The sequence below is a fragment of the Synchiropus splendidus genome, chromosome 9 (assembly GCF_027744825.2).
Source record: "Synchiropus splendidus isolate RoL2022-P1 chromosome 9, RoL_Sspl_1.0, whole genome shotgun sequence".
Lineage (NCBI taxonomy): Eukaryota > Metazoa > Chordata > Actinopteri > Syngnathiformes > Callionymidae > Synchiropus > Synchiropus splendidus.
Genome location: NC_071342.1, coordinates 13,881,448 through 13,908,793, shown reverse-complemented (window position 1 = coordinate 13,908,793; position 27,346 = coordinate 13,881,448). Strand labels below are relative to the sequence as shown.

Sequence of the window (27,346 nt, the reverse complement as noted above, 5' to 3'; positions counted from 1 at the left end):
CTTTTTTAGTTTTGGAGTCTACATATTACTGTCATTGCATCATCCAGAACACCTTTATGTGAGTCTAGTGTTATTGGCGGAGCGGTGTGATTTAGTCACCCTACTGTGGACATCTAAATTCAAACCGGCGTTCGCCATTCTATGTGTCCTGTACGTCCTTCCAGCAGCTGCAGGGAAGCCGTCCTCCAGAGTCTGACCCCTCCTCAGATGTAGTGTCAGAGGAACAGGGAGCGGATATGTGACATGACTAACACCCCATGACTGACGAACAGAGGTGACAGGAAGTTGGCAGGGAGTTCACAAATTGTTCATGGATTATTCATTAATTTGGCGCTGTCATTCGGTACAGTAAAACACGGTGTTTTAGTGAGCTGACAGTATGGCGCTACTGCTTCATGCGCATGGGAGGTTTTGCCTTTCCTCATTGGAGAGTTTGTCTCATGAAGTACTCCCCATACACCAACACATAATCGGACGATCGAGAGGCTCGCTGTGGTTTAAAGCATCTTAAAACAATCTTGAGCTCCATTGATCAGTCCATTCATGTAAGAAGATAAAGGGATGGGCAACTGGGACTCGCTGAATGAGCAGAAAAAGAGTTTATTAACCCAGAAAATTCTTTTTGGATAGCGAATTGCCTGGTATCCAAAAAAAGAGGGTATCTTGTATTATTCATGAATCCATCCATCCATCCATCCATCCATCAGTCTAACTGACCATCCAACACCCTATCCACCCATTCATCCATCAGTCCATCCATCCATCAGTTCATTCATCCATCCACCTATGCATTCGTCTGTCAGTCCATCCGTCCATTTATCAAGTCATCCATCCATCCATCAATCCATCCATCTGTATGTCCATCCACCCATCAGTCTAAATGATCATCCATCCATTCATCAGTTCAACCATCCACCCATCAGGCCATCCATCCGTCCATTAGTTCATTCATTTGTCCATCTGTCTATCAGTCTATCATCCATCCACCCGTCCATCTGTTTATCAGTCATCATCCATTCATCCATCTACCCATCCATCTGTCTATCAGTCTATCATCCATCCACCCGTCCATCCATTTATCAGTCATCATCCATCCATCCATCCGTCCATCTGTCTATCAGTCCATCATCCAGCCATCCATCCATCCAACAAATCATCCATCCATTCATGCATCCATCATCCATGCATCCATTCATCTGTCCATCCATCCATCCATTTATCCACCCATCCATCAGTGTAACTGACTATCCATCCATTCATCAGTTCATCATCCATCCATCTGTCCATCAGTCTCACATCTAAGTCCAATCATCCATCAAATCATTCATCTATCCATCAAACCATCCATCCATCAGTCTCACTATCTAGTGACTACACTGTGCACCTAAGGTCAACAGCTCTGCACAGACTCTTCAGCAATTAATGTACGGATTATACAGGCATTTTCTAATCTAAGGAAGTGTGTGTCTTAAATCCTCCAATGAGTCTCAACTCATCACATATGTCTTTGACAGTGACAGGAAATGAAATGATAGCATTCAGACGTTTTAACCTTGCTGTGCATTCACATGTCAAAACCCATTAGCATCCCAGTTTCACCTGAGGCCAGCAGCAAGTACAGAATACTTCTTTCAATTGGATGAATGCACAGAGCACCACTAAAAAGGTCACCAAACATTATGCAAACATGGAACAGACAGGTTGATTTATTTATTTATTTGCGTGTGTGTGTGAGAGAGAGAGGGAGAAGCAGTGTTCACTCTACTGGACTTAATGCGGCAATTGTTTCCAAAACAGCTTGACTGTTTCTTTAGTGAGTCACCTCCAGGGTCACTTGAAAAACACTTCTTTTTTCCTCTGAAACTTTTGTCAAAGCCTTTGCCCAGTTAGAAAAAAGAGACTTGTTACATATAAACTTAGTATAGATAAGCGTCTTTAAAACCAACACAGTCATGAAACATTTCATAGAAGAGAACGCCAGTGCTTTGGTGTTGTTTGCATTTTGGGGGGCAATACAGTGAATCTGCCATGGACGAGAACCTCGACACCACAACCATTTTAAAGGAATGTGTGAATGCGATAAACATCTATTTTAATTCGATTTTTCAGCGTGTTCAAAACAACAACACTCATTTCCTGTTTGCTTTCCAATTCTTTATCATTTTGCATTTTCCTTCCAATTACATTTCCAGCCTATTATTCTAGTAACTGTCACACAATTAATTTGTCGCGCCCATCCTCATTGCCCAATACCATAATCATATTTGGCATTCAGCTCATGTCCAAGTCTTTATATGTAGCAATGCCAAACAATTATTTAGGTACCACATCACCATTGGTTTCCTTTTAATATTTTCTGAATGATGCAGAAATAACACGGGTGCTGGTTCAAAGCCTTGGCAGTCGGAAGGAAAAATAAATCAGAGATAAAACAACACGACGGCACTGGCGTTATTACGAAGCGCTGCGAGAAACATTGATCGCACATGCTGAGGAAACATTCTGATTTAAAGGGCTAACTTTTTTTTTTTTCATTTAAGTCATCTGAAAAGCAGAAAGAGAAAAAGCAATTGAAGGAGGGTGACTCACCTGTAGGGTAGCGCTCAATGACTGGCAGGTCATCCACCTGCAGAGTGGCATTACCGCCACTCCTCGTAAACTTCACTATATGGTACTTTCCATCATTTACAAACTTTGACGTCTCCTCTATGTTAATGTCGTCGGTTCCTACGTTGAATACAACAGCAATATTTCCCTTTTCCTGAAATGAGAAAACACAAAAACATTTGGAGTTAGGACCACAAGGTCAAAATAATAATAATAATGAAACACGTGCCAGGTACGTGCCAGATGGGTACAACTTTTAAATGAGGTCATTGGTTGTTTGCGTTTGTGTTATAACATTCAGCTGTGTTGTACAGTTGTTTTGCCTCTCTTGTAGATGGCGATGTTCCACAAAGGGGACAAAATAAACCTGGCAAAATAAAACTGGAAAGGCAGTCAGACCTCAGAGCGATCAGTCTATTACCAAAACAACAAAAAAGTGGACAAAGTTTACTGGACATCTTGATAAAACGGCATTTTGGAAGGTACTCCAAATTACCATGGAACTGGGAAGTATTTCATTTCGCACAGTGAGAGAGCTAGCTCAAAAATTATATACATTGGCAGTAAACCGGATGAGTTGAAGTGTATCGAGATACAGCAGTGACGATACCATTTATTACAATAAATACTACAGAAATATAGCGTAAAAATTGTTAACAACAATCAGTATTTCATTTAAAAAATGATACACAGAAAACTCCTAATATGCATAAGAGATAGTGTATTGTTCCAAACTAAGTCCAGTTACAGCTTCAGTTCAGCTAAAATATTGTTTGTTGGAACACAAATTCGGCAGTTTCTCTGCTTCAGAAAAACAAACAAGCAAAAAATAATCACAAACTATTTTGAGTTTCCTGAAATAAAGAATGTCTACATGCAGTTGCATTTATTTCCTTACTCTGAACAACCCTGCGACAATGTCAAACTACTAATGTGAGACCACCATCAGACACCTGGTGTCATCAAACATTACATCTCAGCTTCAAAGAATCCAACTATAAAGTGAAACGTAAAAAAAAAAAAAAAAAGTAAAAAAGCAATAAAGCTATTTCGGTACAGCGCTGAACTCATGTTTGTGTGTGTCGAGTATCTCCAGCGTGGCGCGTTTTATTCCTGTTTGGGTTTGGGTGCAACCATCGTAGTGGTTAGCAATGCTCACTGTGACCATTGTAAACCAGGCTTCAACACTCACTGTGCACCTCCTCCTGTACTGGAAGGAGCCAAATTACCCTGCTTGCTTCAGACTTGCTAATACAGCTAAAAAAACACCGCAAGTATTATTACATTTATAAATAATGAGTAGTATTTATTAAGATATTCACACCATATTGCACCATCAAATGTCGTGATGTTAGAGTGGATTTTCTTATACTTATACTGTATATTACGCTTATACTTACTGTATTATAAAAGCAATAATATCCCGTCAATAATGTCTATCAAACTCATCAAAGAAAAAATATAAAGAAAGTACAGTCTCCCGACATATATTATATGAAAGCAATATAGTTTCTTGTCCCTGCAAAGTTTTGGAATTCAGTGCGGGAGCACAGCGCACTGTTAATGCGCCGCAGAAAAAAGAAGCATCTGGTTTGGGCCTCATCCCACAGTAGCAACGCAGCTCCATGCATGCCATTATCCAGTCAGCAGAGCCACTAGTACACTGCCTTTCTATCGCCCTCTTAATAGCCTCATGTATGCACAGAACCACTGTTTTTCAAGCCATTTGAAATAACAAACACTTTGATCGTGCTTCCCTCAAAGGACGGGGCGAACAGGGATGTGTGTTTTTTTTTTTTTTTTTTTTTTCTGAAAGCCAAGAGCATAAGCACAATTAAAGCCATTTGTAATGTGTCTCACCGCATTAGAAAATCTGGGACAATTGCGCGCTTTGTAATGTAATTTCAACAGATTATATAATCTAACGCATTAAAGATACATAACAAGCACAACTTATCCGCTCCTTGAGGGCATGAGCTCAAGGAGTGGATAAAGTGAGAAGCAGATGGTTCTTGTCGTCCTTTCAGAACTCAGTGGGTGAGAGGATGAGCTGCCGACGCTGATGTTGGGGTAAAAAAAACGTGTGCATGTGTTAATCTGTGTCATTCGGAATGATTTGCTCGGCTCGGAATAACCGCCACGGAGACCACAGTTCCACAGTCAAGTGCCACACGACTGCTGCGCGCAAACACACAGCACTTAATGTCACACAAGAATACCATATGCTCCGTCATAAAAAACACTGTCAAGTATCTTTCAAGGACTCACAACATTAATTGAAAACTTTTAAGTATTGCTCTTGGAGAAGAGAAGAGACAAGGAAAAAAAAAAAAAAAAGAAGGCTTCAGTAGTGGGACCAACCCAATTAAAATCTGGCTTTTAATAGCCTCCTTCAATTGACTTTTAATGTTCCCCATGGTCACGTTAATAAATTTACTACATTTAGTCACAAACTGCCAACTCAAATTTCCACAGAATAAAGAAGACTGACTCACCGCCTCCGAAGTGACAAGATGAAAGAGTTATAGATGAAGGTCAAAGAGATACATAAATACAAGTTTACAAAGCGGAAAGTAAGGAGGTCTCTCCTTAAACAGTCGTCGCATAGTTAGCTGAGCTGGAGTGAGCGAGTTTCTAATCCCGCAGCTGTAATGTGGGGCGAGCTTATGTCAGACAGTGATTGATGGCTGCTTACATGAACCCTGCCCATTACACCCTGTACAATTTCAGGGCCGCTCACTTGGTAAGAGTGGCTCCCTATGGGCCGCTCTTGTGTGCGAGCGGCTCCGGCGTCGCACCCGCAGAACTCACTCCTGCTTGACACTTTGCACGCCGCCTTGATTAATTGCTCATCAAGCAGCGATGGAGTTTAATTAACTGATGAAGTTGATCCACCGTTCTCCTCTAATCTAGTATTTTCTCATGCTACCCATCATTGCAGCTGGAGTGTGAAGTGTCTGCAGCAGCAGAGCTCCGGTCGACAAAACCCGTCACACTGTGGTCACTTTGCAGCAGAGTCGAGGGTTACTTTCATAACCAACACAAAGCACTCGCAAACAATGTGTTTAACAACAGTTTATGCATTTTGCAGTAGTTTATGATTAGTAATATAACAACAAACGTGGAGAGTCAGGATTTTTGAAAACCTTGAGTACATTTTTCAGAATATCGACTTTAGAAACATTCAAACTCAATAGATAAGGTCACAAAGTTGGAGCTGCAGTTCAACGCTAACCAACAGAGAGCCATGCCGCCTTTAACCAGAGCATTGTTTTGCATTTATTAGGCCATTATTTAAACCAGTTTTCCCTCTGAGAGATATTCGCCTAATGTTGTTTTGCAAACTTTGACCAACTCCTTGGACTCAACACGAGGCGAGCACATTTGGCAGAGAATCTCCAGGCAGATGTTCGGGGTTTTAAAACTTTCTTCATAAAGTTGCTGCAGTGTTGTTTTGTGGAACGTATCCCAGTTCATATTCCAATTCCACATATCTGACTTCAGGTTGAGGGGCCAGCAAGCAAAACAATGAGGTGGACATATATCTTCCAGCTCTTCTTGTGGAAATGCTGAGGGTTGGTTTCCTTCACTGAACACCTCAAGAACGTAGCAGTCAGGAGTAGGGTTGGGCAACTAAAGAACGACCAGAAACCAACATTTAGAGCTTTAAATCTGCTGTGTCGGTTATGTCGCTAGTTCAGAAACATGCTCAACAGAACAGAACAGTACAAAATTGAAGGCAAACCTTCATTTTCACACCAAACAAGACCCTAATGCAAATGTGTACAAATAACTGATGCTGGGCCCACGTACAGTAGTTGATGCTAATTGCAGTTAGCCGCACTCTGCTAACTAAGACGGAGCTGCTCAGTATCATTCCTCGGAGTGTGTAGACCCTGGATTTAAACCATCCTGGGGCGTATAAATGCGATGAAGTTGAATACTGAGTATTAAATCCAGATCCAGCTCTGATTTTGTCTCAATTATTGAAACAATTTAGCCCCAAAATTGCACTGACCACAGGAGTTGCTGCAGGATTCTGCAGGATCAGTGTGAAAATATGTAACACTTGAAAGCTGATTTCTTTCATCCAATGTTGGGACGAAACCTAGAATGTTTCAGGAATTATGAGAACGAAATAGTAATAGGGTTCAATTCCTGGCAGTTTAAGGAGTTTCCACAGAAGAGTTGGAGGAGACACAATTTGAAAACCACATCAGAATAATAAAAAATGCCGAGCTGAACAGCAAAAGGTTCGTGGTGGAACTGATGAAGTGCTTGCACTTTGTCATGATGGAAAACTGCGGTCCATCAAGAGATCTTGCACATTGCTGGCATCCAACTCCAACCTTCATCCACATGAAATAAAAAGATTCCGCATTATTGCACATGAAATACTTTGAGACACATTGACCTAAACTAAGGGAGAAGGTTTGGTCAGCTTTGCCCAAAACCCCCAGCGTCTTGGGTAGCTAGACAAGCCACATGAGCGAGGTTGTTGGATGACCACCTTCAAATACAGAGACAACGTATTCCGCGTGCATCTATCTACAAGATGTACTACAAGAGTAGTGCTATATATATTCATTTACAGTACATGTTTCACTGGTTTTAATATTTCATGAACACATATATTACATACATCTTCATGAAATGTCCAATTTCCATCTTTCAAAGATGAAACGGTTCCATTGAAGTGGAGCCAGAGCAGTCCTGACGCTGGCGCTGTGTTCCCGCCGTCGTCTCTGCTCTGCGAACGCTCATGTTTATGTTGTAGGAGCTGAATGTCTTCATTGAATTAAGACAGTGCTGCTCCTTTTATCTTTTAATTACCTATGACAAGCCTTTGTTTCTTCCCTTTTTACCTCTGCTTTCTTAATGGAATTTCAAAGGTAATAAAATAATTAGGCAAAAGAAAAATGGATTTGCGTTTTCTGGCCCTCAGTCACGTCATTCCATACGCCGTTCATCGAGTCGTAATGAATCACTTCAACTGGAATGAAGCTGAAATACAGTCAAGAAGAACGCAAAGGTAAACAAATTAAGTTATTCCTGTCCGGAGCGCTGAAGGTAAAGATGTTGTGACGAGAACCAGGAGCTTTGTAATGGACTGATGCGAAACAGACCCGAGAGAACGCATTATTTTCAACGACACAGTGTTTCCAAGTTTAAAAACTTTGCCTTTTTTTGGGGTGACTGACGTTGCAACTGTTTAATATCAATGAATGATATATTTAACTGTGTTGGGCTCCTTTTCAAGAGTTCTGCAACAACATGAAATAATGTAAAAAAAAAAAATAAAGAATAAATAACAATAATAATAACAACATGCAAGAAAAATGCCTGCAGAAAAACAAAATAAATGAAAAAAAAAAAAAACACACACAGTTGGAGTCGAATCCCTGCACACAGATACAAGGAGCTTAGCTTATTTCCAAATCAAGTCCTCCGGCTAAAGTGCCTAATTATCTGTGAAGTTGGCTTGAAATTGTTTCCATTGCTAGGAGACTGTATAAAGTGGCTTTCTGTAGGAGCACTTCATCAAACACCTTCAGTTAATAAATCATTAAGGCAGCTGCAGCAGCTGTTTGAAGAGCAATTGTACGATATACCGCGCCTTGAATTTTAAATCCAAGCAGCAGCGCTCTGACACTCGGGCACTTCGAATGCAAACTGATTCTCCTTATACACTGCCGCTGAACCATGAACCCAAGAGACGAACCAAAGGGGGGGGTTTGACCCCAACTTCAGATGCTGCATGATGGAGACCAGATGACACAGCATGTGGCAGAGGTATGAACTGGAAATGCAAGTCAGTAGAAGAAGCAACACTGAATACATGTCTAAAAGGTGGACTATACTGGCAGTGGAGATGGTGAACAGTTGAAGTATTTGGGATCAGTCAACTGGAGTAATGAACAGAGATCAATGGAGGTGAAGAGGAGCTTGCAAACAGGGTGGAATGGTGACGTCTGTCAAGAGGTGATCAAAGGAGTATAGAAGTCAAAGAGAAGCCTCAACAGCAGTGGTGAGACCCGCCATGATGCATAGTTATCTACAAAGCCGGAGACAAACAGTTTTGGATGCAGGGTTTTCTCACAGTGAGCGGAGATAGACAAAAGTTTGAGGTCATTTTCAAGGCTTCCCCTGAAGCCTGACCTCTCCTCTTCACCGATTACATCTTACAATCGCCTGGGCGACTTTTTTGAGGGTTTGTGAAAATGTTTGATGGAAACCATTCGAGTTGTCTAAGATTTTTGAATGCAGACGTGTGTGTGGCTACATTTGACGCTTAGGATGGAATCTCAATGTGAAAATATGTAGCACTTGAAAGCTGATTTCTTTCATCAAATATTGGGACGAAACCTGGAATGTTTCGGGAGTTATGAGAACAAAATCGTAATAGGGTTCAATTCCAGACAGTTTAAGGAGTTTCTATAGAAGAGTTGGAGGAGACACAATTTGAAAACCGCATCAGAATAATAAAAATGCCGAGCTGAACAGTAAAAGGTTCATGGTGGAACTGATAAAATGCTTGCACTTTGTCATGATGGAAAACTGCCGTCCATCAGGAGATCTTGCACATTGCTGGTATCCAACTCCAACCGTCATCCACATGAAATAAAAAGATGTCTTCCATATCCCACCATATATCCCAGGCAGTTTGTTCATTTCAGTTCAGGCACGACGTTGGGTATGTCAGACGACTGTGCTACTTCAGACCGCCCCAATTCTGTACTGCTGTGTGTATTTTTGAAAATTGACACATGCCATATGTCAGTGCTTCCGCTGCATCTTCATGTGTCCTGTGTGACACGTTCCATCAACAGTGGCTGACATAAATCTCGAAATTTGTTCTCTCTCATTTACAGAAATCAATTCAGGTGATTTTCCTGCCTGTCCAGTTTTGACAGCTGTCACACACACTGAGTGAGTCGACCTTCAGCTCTGTCATATCCTCCAATCCCTCCTAGTGCTTAGAGCATCGATGCGAAATAAGTACCAATATAATCCAGTCTTCATGAGGGGACGGCTGGGAATAAAAACAGTTTCAGGCTCAGGTAGGAGCCAGGGACATGTGCCCATGGCGTGTAACAAACGTGATGACTGACCCGAGATTTTCAGAACAAGTCTTTGACTCACTTGACACGGCAGAAAACAAAAACAAACCCATGACAAACATGTTGTGTCCTCAAATTATCCGTAGTTCACGAGCGGATGAGCCAATTACAGTGACAGACAGGCTCTGATAGAGTAACATTCGGTGACTTGATGTGGAATTTATCTCATCTTTGGGGCTAATTAAGAGTCAAGGGGCTTGTGCTATGGAGTGTAAAAATGGGACTCCACTCATAAATATTCAACTCCTTCTTGTTCTTTTGAGATCTGCTCAACGATTATCCGCTCACCGCGAATAAAGACGCATGTAATAAATGTCCACTTGAATTAAAGGACTTCAGGTAAACCATGTCAAATTCGCATTTGTGCATTTGTTCTGTTCTTGAACAAATATTTTGACATGTATTTATTAATGCTTTTGGTGGACCATTATTTTGGAAAGCTCACGTCTACATTGAGTTTCTCTTGACTCGGGTAATGTGCGCCATATTGCTCATGGAGAGCCCAAGCAACTTAGGTCCCGGGATACCATTCTTGTTGTCAATAGCCAAAGCTTGTGAGCATAGTTGGTGATAAAAACATAAATGAGTGCTTTTCATCTTCATCACTGAAGACGAGGCATGGACTAAACACTCACCAGTGAAAAAGACCCCAGGACGCTTCTCTGGTGGGGTTTTCCAGGCTACTGGGAGGAGGCCCCAGGCAGGCCCACCACATGCGAGACTTAATAAAGTCTCATTGTCCAGGGAATTCTGAAATGGCTGCAGGCGGTTCATGTAAAAGGAGAGCATTTCCACTCTGCCCCTGACACGATCTTGGATAAAATTGGACGAATAGACCAGCCGAATTGTCCAACTCGCATCGGTGAGCATTTGCCTTTTCCTGTCTGTATTACCATGATATTTGCACAGGGACATTGTTCCTCACATGCATCACTAATAGAAAAAATGTCAATAATAGTTAAACCGAAATTAATGGAGCTCTGAAATACCATGTTGAGGACACACAATTGAGATTCCTGTTATTAGCATAAAAAACACTGCTAAAAAAGTGTGAAATTGAACAGGTTGTGTGGAGGAGAATCAATTTGTTTTGGGAACCGGCAGCAAAACCACAGACAAAACAAATATGTGTCTGACCAGACATTCCTCTGTTGTGTGCATGGCCCTCTCCACCAGAGCTGTCACTATACCACACGATAACACGTAGCTCTGCTTATTAATAGCCATCACACGCCGACTACTTATTGACTGCATGATATATATTTTTTTCTAAATCGATAAGTAATCACTTCTTTTTAACGCATGACATTGTATCAGCTGGAGCATAAATAGGAAGGAGCACGACAAATGAGAATCATAGCCGTAAACACATTCTTGGAAAGCTGTCTGTTATAATAATGTTAGCATTAATAAACATTATGTATTCCCCAGTGCATGATTTCTGGACAGTGTGGACATTCTGTTGATGCAATCTTGCCACACGTCAGACCAGAATAACCCAAACAGATAAGGCAAGTGCAGAGTTTGAAAAAAAAAAAAAAAAGAATATTCCTTCAAATACACATTACCTCAAGTTATTTACTGTAATGCAACACAGAAAAACATTGTTTCATTGCGTCAGTGGACGACTCAGTTGTAGAGAAGAAGTTTGGTCATACTGGGCAGTGTTGCCAAATCCTCAGTGAGGAAAGTCGGTTTTAGAGACGATAGATGTCACATAATGAGATAGCAGTGGCTAAATCATACCATGAGATAGCAGCAAGTGCTTGGTGCTGGGGGGAGGGGCTCAGGGCAAAGCTCTAACCCTAACCCTAACCCTGCAGTATGGAAACTGAGACCAAGAAAATGTAGTGGCATCAGTGTATTCGAAATCTATTTTATTCTGTTTATTTATCGTGAAAGAGAGGGGTCAGCTCTACCGCCTCTTTCCCACTTCCCACTTACACACAAATATCAATGGGATGTTTGTACTTTGAGTCCAACTGTATGTTCACACCAAGTGTGAAACTCGTATCTGAGTAGTCCCGGGTACCAAACTGCCTCAGATTACCTAACAAAACCGGGGAAGGTCCAAAGTTGGTGGCAGTTAGCGAACCGTCAACATGGCAGATGAAGACTTATCGCCTTTTATCGACTGAGGAAATATTGTAAGACGATTTTGCGGTGCGATTAGCTCAATGAGTCGTGAATTCCCGAACAACAGCAATTTGCTTTTGTTGTGTTTCACTTCTTTTAAAAGCAATTTCCCCCTCTGTAAGTCCCCAAAAAAACCAAGCTATGATTGTTTGATGTGCCGTGACATGTTGCCTGAGTTCGGTGTTCAGTGTTTGATGCGCCAAATCTCACCTCAAACGTGACACTTAAAAACAAAAACCAAAGTGGTGGTTGACTTTCTCGCCCCAAATGTGTTGTAGCCCTCATGTCCATATTGCAGTGCTACAATTTGTAGCACAAAATCAGAGTTCAACATTGACTTAAACTGTATGTCATTCAATGCTTCTATGACTTAAATCCAGTTTGGTATGAACGTACCTTTAGTACTTCCTTTCACAGTACAGTTCTCACTAATAACCATTAGCGTTCAATTACACTGTTTTTTCCCACAGTAACTGTCAAAGACTGAGTGTCATTTGATGTTACTCACACTGAACTGTAAATGGCAGGCCACAAAAAAGTGTACGCCAGGCCACAAATGGCCCACAGACCGCAATTTTAACAGAACTCCAATAGCTAGCACAGAACATGTTTTAGTTGAAATGATTCCATGTATATTGTAATTTTGTATACATATACATATATAATACGTGGTTACAAGGTAATAGGTCGTTGGATTGGTACTTATGTCAGTTTAAATATCGGTTGTGTCAATATTTGTCAGGAGCGGTATGACACAACTCAAAAATTAAAAAATCTCTACATAAAAATGCCTTCATCCAACTTAAGACAGTCGACTTGTCTTCATCCCAAACTGCACAGTGTTTACCGAGTCTGGCAAATGTCTCCACAAAGATATGTGAAAAAGGACAGACTTATCCTCATGGCTCATGTCAAAATGTCATAAATTCATGATCACAGATTGTTTGAAAACAGAATTTTAAACACATAATTCATCATTTAGTTCCCTTCACACTTGCCATCTGAGCTCATCACAGGTCGTACCTTAAGGCTCTGAAAGTTCTTCACTTGAAAACTACAGAGTAAAAGATGTTGATCCTCATCCCTTAAATATCTGATACAAACGCAGCACTAACAGTTAATGACTGATGATGGTAACATCATCTGCTAAAGGAACTGACGCAACCCTCGGATAAGAAGTATTGCGCAACTTTGTGGAGACAAAGACTTTGGAAAACCGTGAATGAACGGCCAAACAACCTCCTATGGTGACATTAGTGTTGTCAAACATAACAGTAAATATGAATGTAAACAGAATCTGGTGTCCATTATAGTCATATAGCATACAGCTTCTCTGGTTAGTTTCAAAATACATTGACACATGGAGGTTACATGGAAGATGAATCATTTTTTTGGCGTGAAGCTGAGCATCATTCAACCATAGAAAGAGAAGAGTGACATCCTGTTTTCATGATTTATTAAACAAAACAGAGATTAAAAAAAGGGTTTCATTCGTGGTTCCTCCATTGAAATGCTCTTCAGATGATCCACACGTGCGTGAAACCCAGAAAAGATCGTTTTGTCATATGACTCTCATCCATCCTGTTTTGTGAGTGCAGAGCGGAACAGATGCTCAGGTTGAAAAAAACAATAATCTGCCAATGGAGACACTGACAGTGTTGCTGACAGCCACTCAGAAGGTGATGACAACGCGTCAACAAGTGACATAAATCTGGATGTTTGCCATCCCAGCGGAGCTGACGGGGCACTTTTATCGGGATCTCTGTGTTATGATGCCACTTCATATCTGCTGATGTCTACAACATAACAGATGCTTCAGCAAGCTGTTTTAAAACACGAGAACATGTCAGTGACAGCGGTGAAGTTCAACTCACTTATTTGGAGTTTCACCAAAAAGTGACCACAAATGCAACGGAGGCTATTTGACACTCCTCGATAGATATTCACTGAGGAAGCATGTAAGGCTGCACAGGAGTGGTTAGCTGCCAAGCTATCGACATGTTTTAATTGTCACACTGTAAGGAAGTCAATAAGATTCGCTCTCAATAGACAGGATTGATTTGGTGGCCTCCTGTGTGTCATCCCAGATGCCATGCTGAAAGAGGATTGATCTTTGGCCACTTATGACACAGCCATATCAAACATATACCATTGTCTAGGCACACTGAAGTGCAATACTTGAATTCATATGACTGCAGCGGCCAATGTCAACCCTGGTCAAAGTGCGGCTCGGGGGCCTCATGCGACCCTCATGAGGTCACAGTCAAATAGAATGTTTTGTTCTTACATATAAATCGACTGCGGTTTGGTTTCATTTGGGTTTATATAAACACTTTGTTTTCCATATGTTCCATGCTTTTACATTTTATTTATTCTGAACATTTCTTTTCTCAACGTCACATTACCATGAATATTTGTTATCCCATATATTTCTGAATTATATTGACATACATTTGTGTCTATATATTTATGAAGACTACAGATTTCTACATTAACTTCAGGAATTTGTGACAGTCACTCTCCACAGTATTTGAGGTGGCCCCACTGGAAATTCAAATGCCCACTCCAGTCCTATCATCCGGTCACTGTCACAGCCCATAAATCGAGCAGGTTGAATTAAGAGAGCAAGAACTGAATGAGATGTGCGTTCCCAAATCCCGTCCCCTACAGAGACGGAGTGATGCCCCACTCCATTGGCATATACTATATCTGACTCCCAGTTAATGCGACTAAAACGCCTATTAGTGTAACTAATCTCCTGGAACTAACTTCTGACTTCATTTCCACTGGCTTCCACAATAGCTGGTGACTTTTTACAAACACGTAAGACAGGGTAAATATTCCAAACACAAGTTTCCCCCTGAGAGTCATGATCAATGGGGGATCATGGAAATATTATGATGACTTGTGTCAGGCAAAGAGAGCTGTAACTAATGGTGCACATAATTAATGGTCTGAAATAGACTGAGAATTAGTGCTGGGCTGCGATGTTAATTGACTGTGATACTTTGGCTGGTGCTCCTCAGCCTGAGGCTCGCACCACACCCCCCTCCTCCTGAAGCATCGTTTTGCTAAGGTTTTTGGCTGTGCCCTATTTCTTCCACTCCTAGCTTCACTTTCTCCAGATATTGCCACCTACTCAAATTCCCCCTCTCGCTTCAATCTAATGTTCTCGTCTTTTCTTATCCTTTCTTTGTCACTTCATGTTTTCCCCTCCTCGAAGCTATTTGGGACTTCAAAAACAAAGCAGTTAAGGGCATGTGACACGCGGAATAGATGTTGAAAGAGTCACCTACAAAACTTTCATGGTTTAGTTACTTCTTTAGGGACAAAAACAAACGGTATAGGAGAAGCCTGCAGACTAATAACTCACATGGCATCTTTGTCTTGATAACCTCATTTGGCATCCATCATAATTCATCTCATTTAATAGATTCTATGGAAGGTGGGCTTTGACAAATATGGAAATAAACAAGGAGCCTCCTCCTGGCTGCAGGCTTCACATGCATTTCATCAGCACAAGAGTGCACATAAGCAACAGTAGGTGGGCTCAAATGTCTCCATGCTTACTCATTAAATATGATTATGAATATATAGATGAACAGGAACATGAACAGGCAGACCCCTGGTTGTGCCCAAGCACCAGCCCTTTTTCTGTGCTTGTGAGAAGTGCCCCTTGTGCCCATTTATTTTATTTGTATATTCCTAAAAAGCAATAATAATAATAATAATAATAATAATAATAATAATAATAATAATAATAATAATAACAATAATAATAATAATAATAATAATAATAATAATAATAATAATTATTATTATTATTATTATTGTTGTTGTTGTTGCAATTTTTATTTTTATTTTCATTTTAAAAAGCATAAATAGATTTAGCTGGAAGAGGTACTTTTTAGGAAAATACAAATAACAATAACAATAACAATAACAATACTACTACTATATAATAATAATAATAATAATAATAATAATAATAATAATAATAATAATAATAATAATAATAATAATAATAATAATGTTGTTATTTTCTTATCATTTTTGAAATTATATTTATTGTACTTTTTTAAAATTTCTCAACACATTAAAAGGAACACAAGTGACATTTTTTTTTCGTGATAGGCTACGGACCTAGATTTAAAAAATAAATATAAATACTACAAATACAATAATAAAAAATAAATAAATAAAACAAAAACCCCAAAAATTATGTTCACCCATTTAACTGTACATTTGTATTACTGACATTTCATTTCTACAACACACCCACTCTGACAGCATCCACTGGGCGAAATAAAAACACAGGTAGCGGGGTCTGGTTTCCATAATAGAAATCACAGAAGAAGCCTCTTGACCATCATCTATCTTTTGCCAGGCACCTGATTCATGGGGAGTGACTGAAGAAAGAGAGGCATGGAAGTAAAAAAGGAAGTGGAAGGCAGTGGTGGATGAATGCGGTGATATAAGAAAAGATGTGAGGTAGCATGAAAGATAAGAAAATGAATAGCGGCTGTGTAGGAATAGACAGCAAATTGAAGAAAGAATTTCAACATATCACCGCTACCAACGGACGTTGCCGTCACGGGAATAGACTTGACCAAAGACGGAGTCATTGTTGTATTTATTACCACTCGTCCAGTGGTCATCATTGTTCCAACACCGGAGCCCAATGGTACATCTCAATGGCAGAACTCCGAACTGCTGTCGCAGTCATTTTCCCTCAGACACGTCAACAAGGTCTCACCTGTCAGGGCAGATGAGCGTTGTATTACAGTAAAGCATACCCTGCGACGCATGTTTCTCATGTGGACATCTGTGGCTAAAGAAGTCGCTGACTATAACGGAGACATCATTGATTCGCTGCTGAAGGACAGGTGGGGGTTGGAAGCCTCAGGACGCGGGAGGGCGAGCCTGTGTTGCCTGTCAAGGTTTAAAGGCTGCCAGAGTTCTCCGACAGCCCGACGTACCAAGGCATTTATCATCAGTAAGGTAACTGGGTTCTCTGAAAGCAACTCAGGCGAAAAATGAACAGCTGCCACGGGCGCGCTTACAAAGACCCCGCCATCTTTGCTTCTGTGGTTCGCCGAAACAAAAAAAGTCAGACACGTCGTTCTTCAGATGAACTGATGTTCACACAGACAGGACTGCCATGCTCACATTAAAAAAAGAGAAAAAAAAATCTACATTCCTGAACAAAAAAGTTTATTTTCATTGTTTTTTCTGCTGCAACAACTACAGTAGGAGGGACAGGTGCCAACAGAAATAGGTGATGTGTGCTGTGAAAATGGCTGTTCAATGTTAAAAGAATCTCTGAGACTTTTTTTTTTCTATCAGCCAACTACTTTAAGCACTTAGCTCCCAGTGCTGAACCTCATCTGGCATATTTATCTTCATCATTGTTATTAGAACTAGAACCACCGGTCCAAAGATAATAGATGCTAGAGAATGATGCGAATGAATTGGAGAGGAGGACCAGACTATAGAGGCTCTGAGGCGAACAGAAATAGGTGACTGAGGAGGTTTTAACTCATAGAAATATGACAGAAGCCAAACAAAACATCTCCATAACAATGGTTTGTTGCACTGCATTCAATGCTATCGTGCTTTCCTACAATATTCAAACACAAGATAAAAGGTTTTTCACTTCATTTTAATGCTGAAAATTGACTGGATAAAGAGATTAATTGACTTTGGAGCTCTGTCACAGAACAATAATAAAACTCACCCTATGTGTACCACTGTGCTTGATGTAAGCTATGACATCAAAAAAAAAAAGTCTGGAATGTGTTTAGAACCAGTCTGCATATATGGAGTCAATTGTCTTGAGTTCACTCCATTCTACGTGGTGCACTTTTGGTGTGAATAATAATTTTGGGGATTTCCCAGTTTTTCACTTGACCTTAAAAAAAAAGCCTGGCTAACACCCTCCACAACAAAAACTGAATTGAATGGGCTTCATCTGAAGAAAAGAAATATGTAGCTGTTGATCAACAGTGGTTCCGCTGTTTTTTTCTGCTTTAGATGGTTTATCTCAGAATAGAAAAGGTTTCTGTCTCTAAGCTAGTGTTGCTGTGAGAATCCTAGTCGACTAGACTTTCAGGGAGTGGTCAAAACTGTTATATTTTTGAAAAATGAAATCTTTGGTACTAGATAGTGAATTTGTGTTGCCTAAATTTAATTGACATACTTTCCAATACTTCCCACCTTCTAACATGTTTACATTTTTCATTGCATCACATTTTTTTGTTTTTCGTGGAGGATTTTAAAACCACTTCAGAAGATATCTTATCTTGTATGCAATGCACAGTGGTTGCTCTTGAGTCTTCCGGCCATTAGAAGTGGACTGTGGTAACCAGCTTCCTCCATTACCACGGAGGAAGAGGGAATTAATGCGTGTCACTTTCTCCAAGACAATAAAGACCAATCCAATCTGCTCATTTGATTCACTATCCTGAAGATAAACTTCACTTCTCTTCTTTCTTTCTTTTTTTTTTTTTTTCAAATTCCTCCAATTCGTCGGCACTTCATTCAACCAAAACAATCTACTCTCACATAACGTCCTACCCAAGTTTCCATTTATAAATCCTTTTGAAAAGAATGTGGGCACATTTCCCCGCGAGACGCAGAAGTGGGGAGGGCTTGAGATAAAAAAGCTTCCCCTTGGGAGCTCTCACCAGTGAGATTCACTACATACGTTGTCTTTTATGGCTCTTTCCTTATTCATCATAACATAGCTTCAATTTTATTAACTTCTTCAGCCAAGCATACACCGTCGTGCCATCAGTCTCTCGCCTCGGTATTTCTGTTCTCAATGATACTCACAGGGCAGATACTCACCTGTAATCCACGGAACATATACACAAATAAGGAAGAAGATGACGGACGCCTTCATATAAATGCTGGATTTGCGTCACTGTTTCCAGACTAACAAAACAACCATCCTGTTTCAGTTGACATCCTGGAGGACTGCACAGAGATTGTGGACTCCAACTGGTGTTTTTCCAGTCAACAACAAACCAGACAGGACGGACGGAAATGACTCTTACGCTTTAGAGCTGTGATTCTAAAATGGTGAGCTGGGACCCAAAAGTGGGTCAGTTTGTTTTCATTTCATAAAACAGTTGAACTGTTGTATACTTGAATATACAAGGTTCAAATTGCATTTCCTTGTTTAATATACATCTGATCAATGAAATGACATTTCTTAAATTATCTTGGGTCATTCAGCAGTCCGGTTGATCCAGGTCTGAGGACAGCCTTCTTGTGGGGCAGTTTTCTTATAATAGCTAACCAAAATAGACTGAACAAATTGGTTGTTGTGTCCTGACATGTTCGTATAGCACTTATTCTGTGTTGAACAATTCCCCCAAAACAGATGTTTATGATAATAATAGATACTTACAGGTGAAGAACACGGTTGTTTATAGCTGCGCAGAAGTCTTATCTAGAGATTGTCTGAGGACATTTGCATACAAAACACTCTCACTGCAATCAACAGTGAAATTGAAAGTAAATTCCAGGTATGTGGTTATACTCCAGCCGTGGGTTGGCTCCAGTGATTCACACCAAAGGTGGAATAATATATACAAAGGTGCTGTCTTGCTTATCTTAATGAAGAAGGACAAAACGGACCCGAAACAGTCTTCTAAAGTCGTCTCATTCTCACCATATGCTGTGGCTTCTGCTGTCAACGTGCTTCTCAAGAGAGAGCCAATTTATTTTTCCCAGAAGGATGTACCACTTGTGACATTTGGCAATGGGGTATCAGACGTTTCGTCCAGCTGTTACAAACTCATGCAAATCACTCATGAAAAGGCAGACACAGAGTGTATGGCGTTTGTCACCATCGCTGGGAAGCAAAGCTTCTATGCAGCAGCTGACATCACTGAGAATTATTGGGAAAATAAATGAATGACTGTGAGGTATGGTTTATTAGAAGGAATGTAAATACTCAGGTGGAGGGGTGAGCGAATGGGGACAAGCATGGATCGGTAAAGAATGAAATGAAGAAATAGGGAATGGTCATCCCAGCCTTCTGCATGTAATAGAATGCTTCCATTAGCAAAGTCAGCCAGGTGTGACATGGCAATGGGAGCTGGATATCCGAGCAGGGATGGGAAGCAGTGGAGCCCTGTATGGGACTGAGCATTTCCTCTTCCAAACATTAATCCTTGTGATGGCTCAATGGACTCCTCTGGTAATTTACGTGCTTTGGGATTGTTTGGACGTATTTGTGTAGGTGTGTGTGAGTGCAAAGGTGCGTTCTCAGCAAACACCATTGAGAGAGAGTGATTTACACATATGGTCCACGTAGAGGCGAGATTCGAAGCAACGTTTGTTGCTTGTAATGCGGACGATGTTGAGCATCAAGCAGGTTTCAGGGTGATAGAAATGGAGAGAAGATGATACTAGTATTCCCTGACCCAGAAATGGCAGTGTACAAATACACTTCCGCAGCAGATAAAGGCAGGGTTCTCTCCAGTGCTTCAGCACTGAGGGATTTCACACCCTGAGGGAGTTTTCAGCTGGTTTTTCGTGTTGTCAAAATGCAGTGAAGTATGACTCACATTTCAGTGCTTCCTCACCATCAAATGAAGGAAGATTCCAACTCTTAAGGTAGGACCTTAAGGAGGACTGTGAAGGATGTAAATTTCACTCTGACACATTGCTGTCCTCTATGCTGGAAAAACACTGGATAACAGGCTACACTTATTCTCACTGCTTTGGCCAATTAACACTTGGTTTTGAGTGACCTCCACTATGTACTATCTTCCCACTTTGTTTCAAGTCAGCTCCGGAGCCCCCTAGGTTTGAAGGAATGGTTTCAAGTGATCTTCGGTCTTAGGCGTGTTGGGTCACACTATACTTACTTGTGAACACGCAAAACCAAGTGTTAGGGCCAAAAAAGCAGTGTCAGGGTGAGAATTAGGACAAGGGCTAAGATTGGCCTTGTTGCTAAAGGCTCCAGTCTCCACTTGCAGATTCCCCATCCCCTCTAAGCCTGTTCCAATGTGACCAACACTTTGTCAATGTGCATACATGTGTGAATCTGCACATTTACAAAGAGGCAGTAGCTCCAGTAGCTCCACTGACAATGAGTAGTATGATGAGGTGTCATTCAAGTTTCAGTGAATTATGTTGTTAAACATATATAGAACAAGAAAAATGATCGCAAAGACAAAAAGTAGGTGAAGAATCTAACAGCCATTCAATGTCCTTCACTCTCCCTGGGTCCTTATGACTGCATTATTGGAATACAATGATGTTACTCCAATAGCTATAAGAACATTGTTTGATTATACAACTAAAGGCCATGCACTTCATGTGTTTAACATTTTGCATTGACAGTCAGCTTCCTGAGTTTCATTCAGCCTTCGACTTGTAGGTGGATGAGAAATTTAGTTAATCCGCCCAGGAGATCAAAGTTCTACAACATTTTAATGGCTGCCTCCCACCCACCTTCCTCTCCTCCATCAGTCGTGCACATCTAAGAACCCGGCCAAGACAGCCTGATTAATCTTCTAATAGTTCCATGGAGAGATATAAAGACAGATCTCGGAGATGGTGGAGGGCAGAAGCAAACTAATGTTCTCTGCTACTGGCTTGTATGCTGCAGTTGGAAGACGTGAGAAGAAGATGAGCAACAGTGAAGGCTCACGATGATGAAATGCATTCGGGTATTGATAAGACTTGACAGGAACCCGCATGGAAGATAGCTGATGTGCCGCTGCATTTTTTTTCACACATGAAACTCGTTTCACTATTTGAAAAGAAAAACAGGAGTCTGTGAAATGTCAAAACACTTATGTCAATGGTGCTGCAGAGTTAAAGCTTGAAATGGTATCACATTTTTCTGTTGGAATGCCATGAAATGCAGTGTTTTTTGAGGCTAAGATTAGAAGTGAAACATTTGTCCTCTAGAAGAGCACTTCATGCTTGGACTCAAGGATGAAAAGGCTTCCTCATGAAGATGCAGTGTGTCTCTTTCCAACCGCCTTGATGAAAACGTCCAATCCCCAAATGCTTCATTACAATATGTGGCACCTCGAACTCTAGCATTAACTCAAATAACAGTCTGTCACTGGCCCTTGTCTGAACACATTTCCCTTCTTTCCCAGCTTGCTCCCTCCGTGAAGTGCAAGACAACAGGAAAATAAATGGCAGATTGAGAGCTTTGTCTTTGTCACAATGGTGGAGCAAATTCAGGATAGGGTTGCCATATTTCATGCACAAGGTCCTTCAGTGAAGTACAATTGAACAAGAATTTGAAGAAGCGTTGCAGCGACGAACAACTATGGTCATCCTATGGAGTGTTGCTGACCTGTGATACTGTACTTTTGGAACCATCGCCCAGCAACAGGGTAGTTAGAAAATGCTGTCCATGTTTCTGAGAGCTCGCAGCAATGGATTCCATGCCATTCACTTCATCCCTACATAGCCAGGGCTTTCTCATTAGTCCCGCCCCATCAAGTTTCAAACAAGGGGTGCTTGTTTCCGTGTGCGACACAAATCCATGTCCAACTAGAAGAGTGTTCAGGGAGTGCAAACCTCCGTCAAGCTGCTCATTTCCATTCAGTGTTATTGTCCCATTTGCTCGATACCTCAATGAGGGGATGTCGTTCTCAATGAGACTGTTAGTTGCAGCATGCTGGGAACACTGCAGCACTCAAGTGCTGTTGGAACAGCTCAAGCTGGCAGTTAGCAAGCTTATTCAGTAACTGTAAAACAAAGTCGGAGGGAGAACAACACATTCTGGCAGCACATCTGCATCAAGGGCCTTTATTGATCTGATGTTGTTTCATAAAGTCATGTTTTACGATTTTTGGCGAACGTTCTTGAACGCATTTAAATCCATTCTGATGGCAGCCTGGAGCACTGCAGATATTTTATCATCTTTTCCTGGTCTCATCCTTGTTAAGTTTCCACTCAAGTCTGTTCATAACTTTGGAGCCACAGAGAGACTAGCAAATAAACTTCGACCTCCTTGGCGGAGGTAAAGATGTGTTGGGCAGAAATCCACAGACACTAATTTGAAAGCACTGTGAGTTAATTCGGTTGTTTATGAAGACACGGCCTGTTCGAAACCACAACATTACTTTGGAAAATGTCTTCTAGTGCTATAATTATCCGCCTTGAATGATGTCACAGTTGCCATCTTCTTTTTTTTGTGGCTCTTCAGGCAAATGTATATTTTAACCAGTCCTGAAAGTCCCATGAAACCATTTTAACTGTTTGAGATTTGAGATGTTAAATTCAGAGCACCATACCAACACAACCCTTCCCCGCCAATGTAACTGTAACTCATGTACTAATAGAGTACCTCAAATACCTCAAAATAAATAAATGCCTGTATTTATGAAATGAAATCCATTTAACCTTAACAAAATGGCTGCCTTAAAACGCTTCACAATGAATCCAAAAAAGGGCTACAAAAATGGCCGCTTCTTCTCGACATTCAACAGTAAATTTGTTATTTTTGATCGCAATTTTCCTGAAATTGTTTGACATTATTATTTTTTTTACTTCAGTACATGATGTATGCGTGTAATAACTCTGCCCCTTTAAATCCATGTCGTCTCCAACCTTTTGGTTGTACATAAGCACAGTTTACTGAATAACATATCTTTTCCAAGATTAGTTTACATGAGCCTTACAAGGGTTAAATGACAAATAATCGACATTTATGTTAGTGTCGAGCCAGTCCAAAGTTGGCTGAAAAGCTGGATAGAATTTCTTGTGCAGTTATAATGCAGCATGCAGTGGTTCAGGACAGCAGTATGATTCTTGTCAGACGGCTTCATAACCTATTCAGGAGAGATTACAGATCAATATTACATAATCTGTCTGTAAGCTTCTGTCATGCATCATATTCAGTGGGCTAGTACTGCTCACTGACAGGATGCGAGTGACAGTGTGTCTGGTCTGTTGAGGGACCTGCCTTCCTCCAGTCTGTTCACATTGGCTTTAGAATGTGTTTGTTTGGAAAGAGGGGATTTACTTTACACCTCTCCAGACCCGTCCTCATCAAAGCTGAGCCATCTTTCATGTGGAAATGACGTTTCCATTAGACTCTGCCAACGTCTGACTGCGGCTCTTTGAGTTGTGGGGCGCTGGGAAAACGACGTTGACCAACGCTGAGCCTCGACGGCCAGGATGTGCACAAGGCTGGGATGTGTGTGGCGTGGCAATTGATCAGTTCACTGTCAGTCCAGAACAAACACATGAGCACACACATATAAACCATGAGTCTCAGTTGAAATCCATCCTTCCAGCAACTCTCTTTTGACATGAAAATAAGTAAAAAAGAAAGCTGAAGGGAAGTCGTGTCTCATTTCCCCTTGACTTCTAATGTGTCATCAAAGATATAAGGAGCCCAGAAGAGGCAACTGCCAATCTGGCAACACACGCAGTCCCCAAACTCGCACACGTTCAGAGCCTGAAGTTCCCTCACAGCTTGAGCATCTCTCTACAGGCGGCTGGTCTTTTTCTACCTTTTCAACCATTCCGTCCATCACAAAGACAAATGGGATGGGCAAACATTTGGGCATTGTTTCACCTATTTATTATTTCATTATTTTTCCTATTAAAGTTCTCCTCTGAACTAGTAGAAAAAAAAAATTGTTTGCACGCTATTTGAAGCCTAACTTATTTGAAAATGACATGATATCCAGGGATGAATTCCTGCCCATGAGTGGTGCACTTCCGACTCATTCAGGGCACTGTTTCATTGTTTTACTCTTTCTGCAGTGGCTTGGGGTAAGAGGCTTCCACCTCGATCATGATCTCATCAGGTCCCACTCCTTGACCTTTGTTCTTAGCTGTAAATGTCAGCTTTCTTTACGGTGCCTGTGATGAGTTTATTGAACAGTTCCTACTTGCCAGCAGACACAAGGACGTATGGAGACACACACACACACGTGCAGGATGCACATGCATTGACTCTGTGCCACGAGATCTGCCCTTCACAGCCAACAATAACTCTTATTGCTCAGAGCCGCCTGGAAATCCACGTAGCTGTGGCACTGGCAGAGCGCGCCCGGCTGGAGGCCCATTATCCCCGACAGGGAAATCATTAAAGATTTTATGAGCACTCAAATATCTCCATGTAAAAACTTTACAAGTCCACCCAGACTTACAAAAATGCTATTAAATAATCAGCATCAAAATTCAAGACATTATCTTTATGATCATAATGTGGACTTATCAAAGCGATGAAATGATATCAGAAATGTCTATGCTCTAAAACAAGAGGGTTTTCTCGGCCAGAGCAGAGTGAGTTGGTCCCTCCTTGCTTGTGACTCCACCTGGTGGAGAATAGAAGTGGGATATGGTAAATAAAGTGTGGTAAAACGAAAGGAGGCTTTCATTGGTTGGGGTGGAATGAGGGTGACTTTTAATAAGGACAAGAGCAGATGCTTGTCTGCAGCAGCATGTGGCTACTGGGACTGAATGAACTTACATCTGGTGATCTCTTACCAGACCACCTGGTTTGGAACTCATGCACGATGTTCAGTTATGAACGTCTCGGTTCTGTTCTCGTGCTCAACCGTAGCTAGTTTTAGTAGTTTTAGTTGCTTTAGCATGTTCATTCCAATCAAAGGATTTCAGACTTGATTTGAACTCATAAACGAAGACCTGAGACTTGACTTGAACTCATAAACAAAGACCTGAGACTTGAATTGAACTCATAAACGAAGACCTGAGACTTCACTTGAACTCATAAACGAAGACCTGAGACTTCACTTGGACTCATAAACGAAGACCTGAGACTTGACTTAGACTTGTAAAAAATGCCTTGCGAGCTCCAATTTCAGTCTAATAGAAGTTCTTTTTTTGTTTCCAGAGCATGGTTTGTTCCTAATGTACGACAACACTTAATACCCTCGCACCAGACATGGCCTGTAACAGTTAAGAATTCACTCTGTCATCCCATAGAAAAGCATGAATGAGCGCCATATTTAGAACTGACGTCCCTTTGAAATCCACCCACGAACCCCCCCTTCATTTCTTTCCTTATCCCTTCATCCTCCGCTGCAGACAATGCATTTGCCATGAATGAAATGTTTGGGGCCTCACACACAGGACTTACTCTTAATCTTTTCAGCCTCACCCTCTCTCTTTCATCCAACTTATCTCCCGTCTCTTCCTCCTTCATTGTCTTTGGGCCTTTATCAGTCATCTTGCAGCGAGAGGTAATAAAAGGTTAAGGCATTGAAGGAGGCTTGTTCGGCTTTGACATTCTGTTCACTTCTATTCCATTTCTTGTCTTTTCGTTTTGTTTGTGGCAGCAAACCTTATCAGGAAGATAAGCCTTGCCTGGCTCTTTGTGGCACAATGGTATGACAGACTGATAAGGCATAAGGGGTGAGGAGTTCACTGCCGCGCTGGTCCTTCTGTCACCCCTCTTTCTGGGTGGGATGTTAGGACCCCAGAGACTGTTATCGGTCAAGTACCACCTTAGAATAAATGTCAAGCGCATGCATTTGACATGTCTGTTTAATATCAGACAACTTGAAATCATTATTGAATAGACCAACACATTGTCACTCCAAAGGCGTCACATACAGACGACCGTCAAGTGGTCTATTGTGTTGCAGGGTGACACAGAAGGCAGCTTTCTGCACTGCATGCTGACTCATTAGGCTTCTAACTGAATAAAACAATGTAAGGATTTGACACTACAAGGTTCCGCTGAGATGGGTTGATGAGGTGAAACAGTGTCCTCATTTTCATTGGCCACTAGATGGCATTTCTGCTGTATGATTCTTAAGTTTTCAATGAAACCTCACATCATTTTGAAACCAAGAGCGCCACCAACTGAGCTCTGAAAATTAGAACACTGTTTCATGAAACTACATCAACCCGTCGCTAGGTTCCACTCTTGTTGTTGAGTATATATAGTTCCTCACATGTCCTTGAGCATGACTCACGGAGCTAACAACTGGCTACTATAATGTACATGCCAAGCATCAACATCACATACGTACTGTAACAATGAGAGCACACGATCGACACCCCTCAGTGTCGTCATCCTCAAACCAACCATTATTTTTGCACATCAATAAATGAGGGGGAATATTGACATATTTACATAAGCAGCACCGGTCTATAAGCCGCGGGTGCAGTGGTGGTGTCTGCTCCGTAGAAAGGTCAGTGGTGCACCAGGCTTAAAAATGCACGAGGATCACTTCTAAGCTAGTTTTGAAAACGGGCTTCAGCATGGAGGCTGACTCATGAAACAAACTTGGCAATGTTCTGAACTTGAATCGTGAACTCCCCACATCTTTTATTTACCTTAAAATGTTTCGACACCACAGCCGGTCTCATGACGTTCTTTAGCTTGTAAAAATCTATATAAAAACGTGTTGTATAAGCCGCAGGGTTCAGAATGCGAGAGAAAAGTAGCGGCTTATAGGCTGCAAATTATGGTACTTGATTATTGTTACGTAACTTGATATCAACTGAGAACA

At 41.1% G+C, this 27,346-nt stretch overlaps 1 protein-coding gene across 36 annotated transcripts in view; it reads right to left on the bottom strand.

The window, feature by feature from the left end:
* The window catches only part of LOC128764562 (neurexin-1a-like), a 223,358-nt gene that overhangs the window by 43,040 nt on the left and 152,972 nt on the right, over positions 1 to 27,346 (bottom strand). For all 36 annotated transcript variants that reach the window (XM_053874382.1, XM_053874389.1, XM_053874390.1 and 33 more), the window contains one exon: positions 2,590 to 2,761. In XM_053874382.1, the coding sequence (XP_053730357.1) occupies positions 2,590 to 2,761 (172 nt within the window). The remainder of the gene's footprint in view (positions 1 to 2,589; positions 2,762 to 27,346) is intronic.